Source organism: Nicotiana attenuata, unplaced genomic scaffold (genome assembly GCF_001879085.1).
Source record: "Nicotiana attenuata strain UT unplaced genomic scaffold, NIATTr2, whole genome shotgun sequence".
Lineage (NCBI taxonomy): Eukaryota > Viridiplantae > Streptophyta > Magnoliopsida > Solanales > Solanaceae > Nicotiana > Nicotiana attenuata.
The window spans coordinates 255,416-261,421 of record NW_017670841.1 but is presented as its reverse complement, the minus strand read 5'-3'; the positions used below and the strand labels follow the sequence as shown (position 1 = coordinate 261,421).

Genomic DNA, 6,006 nt, shown 5'->3' with positions numbered 1-6,006 from the left:
GATACTTATATTTTTAAATTTATTAAAAATAAATAAATTAAATTATTAAATAGTAGTCAAATATATTATTAATAGATTTAAATGAAGAAAGAGATCCGAGTAAGTGGATAATAGTGTAAAAATACATTAAATTTCAAGAATAATTTTATTTACATTTATTGATGATTATTAAAAAGGTAATAAACAAGATTAATAAAAGATCACATTATAGTATAACAATATTAAGTAATAAATAATGCAAAAACTATAAGCAAGGAAAAAAAAGAAAAAAATTATGTCTAAAAATGTAGAAGGATAAGAATATTTGAATTTGAGACGAAAAATAAAGTGGTAGTAAGAATTTTGTTAAAATAATATAATTTAATGTGCTCAAACAAGACAGATCACAATGTTACGTGTATAATATTCTTTAATATTGACTGTAAAATATAATACAAGTTTCAAAATCAAGGGGTTGGATTATTACAGATGTAGAAAAAGAAAACAAATTATCCACTATGAGATTTGAAAAATGGTTTTATGTCCTGCTTCTTAATTAATATCAAATAACTATTTATAATTTATATATAGAAGGTTTAATTTAAGGTTATTTGCACATATTTTAAATAATCCAAATCAAAATTTGATATGCTTTATGTCGGCGCATGGCGCGGGTACTAATACTAGTTAGGATGAAAAACATGCTAGGTACGTCTTATCAATAAGTCATCGCTAATTAATTGCTCACTTCATTTACTTTTGTAGTTTTATCCTTCTCAAGGAAGAAATGTTTTTAAAAATGGAGTAGATGATTTGAAGTAAATATATATTTTATTCAGTTAGTCTAATGCTAAACAAGATATAAGAAAAGGAAACAAGTTCGTCAGGAAAAAAGATGTGAAAAAGTCCAAAAGAATCATATTTAAGGAACTATACTTTCTTAAATGAGCTTCTGGAAAAACAGAGACAGAACTAGAAGTATTGTATCACTTGCACCAAATAGAAATGACACAAAAAGATGCGTTATTTATTTTAGAACAGTAGAGATTTAACATTTGACATATTTCTGCATAAATATGGCATTTCTCTAACATCAGTAGTTTTTACCGACTAATATAGAATAATAGAACTCCTAGTCTGTTTTAGTCTGCTTATCTGCTTCCTCAGGGGGGCCTAAAGATCACAAAAATGAACATACTGGCATTCCTTCGTCGTGATGAAGCAGCGAATTGTGGCGGAAACAATGTGTATGCAGATCTCATTCTATGGCCTAGCACATTTGTGTACCGAGCCTGAGAATGTCCTTCAGCTATGAAAATGTGCGGCCATCTTGCGCACAAACATTGCAGGAAGCAGCATGCAGAGAGCACATTAACATCTTTAACCATCATTCATCATCACAACCGCCCATAAGTTGCAAGTATATCTCTTAGCTTCTTTGCTTCCGCATCCAAGCTGTCGAAGCTGGTAGAACTAGGAATCCTCCAACTCCAGTTTCCAAACTGCAATTAGAGAAAAAATAAAAGAAAGAAAAAGGTATCACAATTAGGATTTGCTAAGAGAATGAATCCGGGCCTCACTGAACTGAACCACAAAAGCTAGCTCATTGGAGGAGAATTGCCCAATACCGTAACAAGAAGAGAAAACTCATTCCCTCAACTAATGCGGGACAATGTAATTCCCCCCCCCCCCCCCCCCTTACACACACAGACCTGACATCTGAAGCATGGACAATAAAATATGGGGACCCAACATTAGGTGAACGAAGAACACGAATAAGTCTCGCACAGATACCATGCAAGAGAGTGGATCTTGAGCCCAAATTAACCTTAAAAGTCTGTTCATGAGGTGAAGATTGCCCAAGACCATACAAGGAGATAACAACTCATTTCCTCATCTAACAGATAGCAAGAATGACAGTTTCACTCCAAAACAAGTAAATGCTAATATATTGATGTGGTTGCTAGATGCCATCAGAACTTAGGCTATTGAAAAGTTAGTGAGATTCAACAGTCAAGGAAACAGTTTTTTGGTTAAAAGCTGGAACTTGGAAGACTTCCAAAGTGCCAATAGAACCAGAAGCTATAAGCTATGAATATACACATAAACAGTTAAAACATGAGGGAACTGTGAACGCAGACCAAAAACTGCGGCAAGTAGGAAGAAAAGAGTCTGCAGAGTTATCTAACATTCCTCCTTCACTCAGCTGACCAAACAACAAACAGGACGATAACTTCAGATATGCCTCCAAGAGCAATTGACAGTTAACAGCAGGTTTAGGGTATTTATCTAACTTCAACCTAACTCTTCCAACAACCAGCCTATACGTAATAAAGAGCTAGCTCTGGTCACTCACTGGTCACTACATATAAAAAGATTTCTTTCTTTACCTGAGTTGCTGGAATATTCATTCGGGATTCACTCCCAAGCCCAAGTACATCCTGCATTGGTATAATTGCGATACGGGCTACAGAAGAAACTGCAGCTTCGATCAGGCGCCATGATATTTCCTCTTCCTCAATGTTTGATAAATACTTTAATACCTGATACAGCAGTTTAAAGTTATCAACAAACTGATGCTCATCGTCATCATGTTATGTAAAGTAAAAGACCACACAGTTTAGTCAATTCATCATACTAACATTGGATTTCTCTTCCTGTGGCAAGATGTTCCACCAACCTCGAGTCTAAGACATGCAAACAAAAGAAAATGCTTAGAAATATTGGACAAACTTTTTTATCTAGCGTAAACAGTTAAACTATCTTAACCTTTCAACAAAATAAAAGGTAAAACAATTGGGAGAACTGTAGCTGCCAGCAATTTTGGTTTTGTTATGCAAAAAAAGAAACACAACAAATCAGATCAAGCGCTGATGATTACCGTATCATTATCATGAGTTCCAGTATACACTACTTGGTTCTGCTCGTGATTGTGAGGCAGATGAGGGTTTTCTGCATCACTGCCAAATCCTGAATGACGCAAAGAAGAACAAGTTTATGCCAAGAGTATTGCCACATAAATTTCAGGCACTACTTTCTGTACACATTCTATAGGTCAACAGAGGATATAGCTACCAAACTGGAGTACGGCCATGCCAGGTGCCTCAATGGACTTTCTAAGCTGAACAACGTCCTCGGTGATTACTCCCTGTCATTTGGCATTACTAGGAAATGAGAAGATATAACCATAAAGCAATAAACTACATGAACAAATTAAAAATTCTCTTCTACCTCAAAACTATTCAAATTGGCAGAGTACAAATTTCTTAACTGGACTATTCAAACTGACAGTACAAATTTCTTAACTGGACTTATCAAGCCGTAATAACTTAACTGGATATCAATAAATCAAAAACCTGACGCCAGAAAGAGCAAACAGATGTATGTGGTGTAAAGAGAAAATACCTTTTTGTAGGTGCTGAGTAAGACTGGGAAGTATATATAGTCAAATCTTTTATAGAATGTACATATATATTTATCAGTAATAAAATATACATATATATACATTTATACATACACAACACATTCACATGTGTGAGTGTTGTATGTATGCAATGTAGACCTCGCTGACATCTTCTAGACTCAATCTCTAATATATAGATGCCATTATACATTTCTATTCCTTAATGACAGTCTGACAAATGTTCAGAATGATAAAGAACCTACAAAGATCAATCTAAACTCCCTGATAACTATGATCTAGTGATATCTGTTGACAAACAGGGGAGGAAATTTTTTAAAAGAAAGTTTACCATGGCAGGCATACAATTGCATGGAACAAGCATTCAGCTTGTAAACGCACAACAAGTCTAATCATTGTTTCAACCTGAATTAAATTCATCTACAACGACTAGATTTGACCATAAGCATGAAACTGGAATTCAACTTGAATGGGTGTTAGAGCTTAATCCAAATGCAATAGAAAACGCCATCTACATTCACATGGCCATCACAGTTTGTTTCTAGCCTCTAGGAATAGGCTCACCTTGATATTTGAGAAATTACTTGTATCCTTGAAATGAAGCCGAAAGAGAGAAAACAATGATGAAAGATAAATGGCTACAATATATGGTACGTTTGCTTGAACACAAACAGGTTCGTGAAGATCTGCTGTCAAGTTACTTCTTTTAACCGATACAACCAGAAATTGCCCAACAAATGGGTTACATGCAATATTTTATTCTCCTTTTTATCTCTACAACAACTACTACTACGCCTCAGTCCCAAACAAATTAGGGTCGGCAATAATCTCCTTTTATCTTCTATAAAGGCAATATTTTTTACTTCCAAAAAGGTGAAGTTATTGTGAGTGTTTGACCATTCAAATATCTACCAGATTACAAAAGAATGCTCCAGGGAGCCATTAAAGCAGACATTTATTTTTTATCGTAGGAGCCAATAAAGCAGGCATTTCTTTATGATAGGTAGGAGCCATTAAAGCAGACATCGACGCAAAATGAGAGATTTCAGAGAGAAAAACTGAAGTATGCTCTCCTAAGACATACCAAGTCTTCTGCTATAATATTGATCTTCCCAACAGCTTGGAAGATAGCATCAAACAACGGTTTTCCTGGTCCCACCTAAGTCATTAAAATAAAACATTAAGATAGTTCATATTAAGAACAAAACATGAAATAAATATGAACAGAACTGACCTTCCACCGTCCCAGCATAGCGACTTTTGCTTCTGCATATGGATGATAAAAATTACATGAGTTTCCAACTGATATAAGGTTACATGTAAGCCTGTAAACATCCAACATTAGTTACCAGAAGGAACAGCCCAAAATCCAGCAAATCCTCTAAAGTGATCTATCCTAAATTCATCAAAAAGATCCGTTGCACGTCGAATGCGGCGTATCCACCACGAAAATCCATCCTTCTCCATGGCTTTCCAGTCATAGAGCGGGCTTTTTAGCCAAAAAAAAAAAAAACACTAAGTAGTGGATACTGGATAGCACAACAACCTGACAATTTAACATTGAAATAAGATATGATCTGCCAGTAAGAATTCCTGAAATCAATTAAAACAACAAGTTTCCACCAAGTATATCTTCTAAAAGAAATAACTATATATACTTCCATACTCAACTAGATATTTTAGATAAAAGAAATGTTTTTTTAACAATCTAGTTTCAGAGTAACACTGACCTGCCCCATAGTTGACCAGTTTCACTAAAGGCGTCTGGAGGAACACCACTAACTATAAGAGGGAAACCTTTCCTATTCTGCCAAAGAGATAGATGGATTATGCAGATCAGAAGGAATTGGAAGTTGGTAGAGGTGTAATTCACCAACTTATGTAGGTCGACAGAGATACTAACCAGCAGAAAATGTTTCTTGTTGGCCCAAACATCAGCACTGTGATAGCCAACATATATTGGCATGTCTCCCATAATACTGATTCCTTTTGATCGTGCATAGTCACGAACTTTTTGCCATTGCCTTTGGAATAAGAACTGTTGTGCAATGAAAGTGTCGATCTGTTCCAGGTAGAATCAGATCAATGTTCAGTGTTTCCCCAATTTCAAGGATCCAACTTGGTCAGCATCTAAAGATTTAAAGAGGTCTTACAAAATCCTTTTCACTTTGATAAACTTCTTCTAGAGCTGCAAGATGGCGATTTTTCAATGGTTCAGGCCAATCATACCAGCTAATAGTGTTTAAAGAGTTGTCTATGGCAGCAAAATAAGCAGCATCCTCTAGCCAACCTGCATTTGTCTTGAATAAATGATGTTTAGCACTAACAGGCAGCAACTGAACCACTTTTTATAATTATTACTATGTCCTCCCATTTTCTGACTTTTTCCTTATTTTTCATTTTGAAGTGAATATATATAAAATGACAGAAACACATGCCATCTGCAACTGCATCAAAAGTTCATTGTGTTGGAAGACTAACAACTAATTACATTGTATGGTTTTGTTGCTGAACAGGTACACCCTCCTAGCCAAGCCCCTCATATTTCACATGAATATATTCTTTTCTCTTTCGTGTTTCTTTTTCTAGTTCTTTTCTTTGCTGTT

At 35.2% G+C, this 6,006-nt stretch overlaps 1 protein-coding gene across 2 annotated transcripts in view; it reads right to left on the bottom strand.

The window, feature by feature from the left end:
* Window positions 1-942: 942 nt before the first annotated feature.
* LOC109243810 (4-alpha-glucanotransferase, chloroplastic/amyloplastic) overlaps window positions 943-6,006 on the bottom strand; it is an 8,931-nt gene continuing 3,867 nt past the window's right edge. Inside the window, exons 6-16 of one of the 2 annotated variants that reach the window (XM_019410806.1) lie at window positions 5,554-5,690; window positions 5,304-5,462; window positions 5,131-5,207; window positions 4,750-4,889; window positions 4,635-4,666; window positions 4,485-4,559; window positions 3,055-3,127; window positions 2,861-2,949; window positions 2,622-2,666; window positions 2,370-2,522; window positions 943-1,481 (exon numbers count right to left, since the gene is read on the bottom strand). In XM_019410806.1, the coding sequence (XP_019266351.1) occupies window positions 1,377-1,481; window positions 2,370-2,522; window positions 2,622-2,666; window positions 2,861-2,949; window positions 3,055-3,127; window positions 4,485-4,559; window positions 4,635-4,666; window positions 4,750-4,889; window positions 5,131-5,207; window positions 5,304-5,462; window positions 5,554-5,690 (1,085 nt within the window). In that variant the 3' untranslated portion in view covers window positions 943-1,376. Of the gene's footprint in view, window positions 1,482-2,369; window positions 2,523-2,621; window positions 2,667-2,860; window positions 2,950-3,054; window positions 3,128-4,484; window positions 4,560-4,634; window positions 4,726-4,749; window positions 4,890-5,130; window positions 5,208-5,303; window positions 5,463-5,553; window positions 5,691-6,006 lie in introns of both variants that reach the window. The other variant, XM_019410807.1, reaches the window with a different exon arrangement.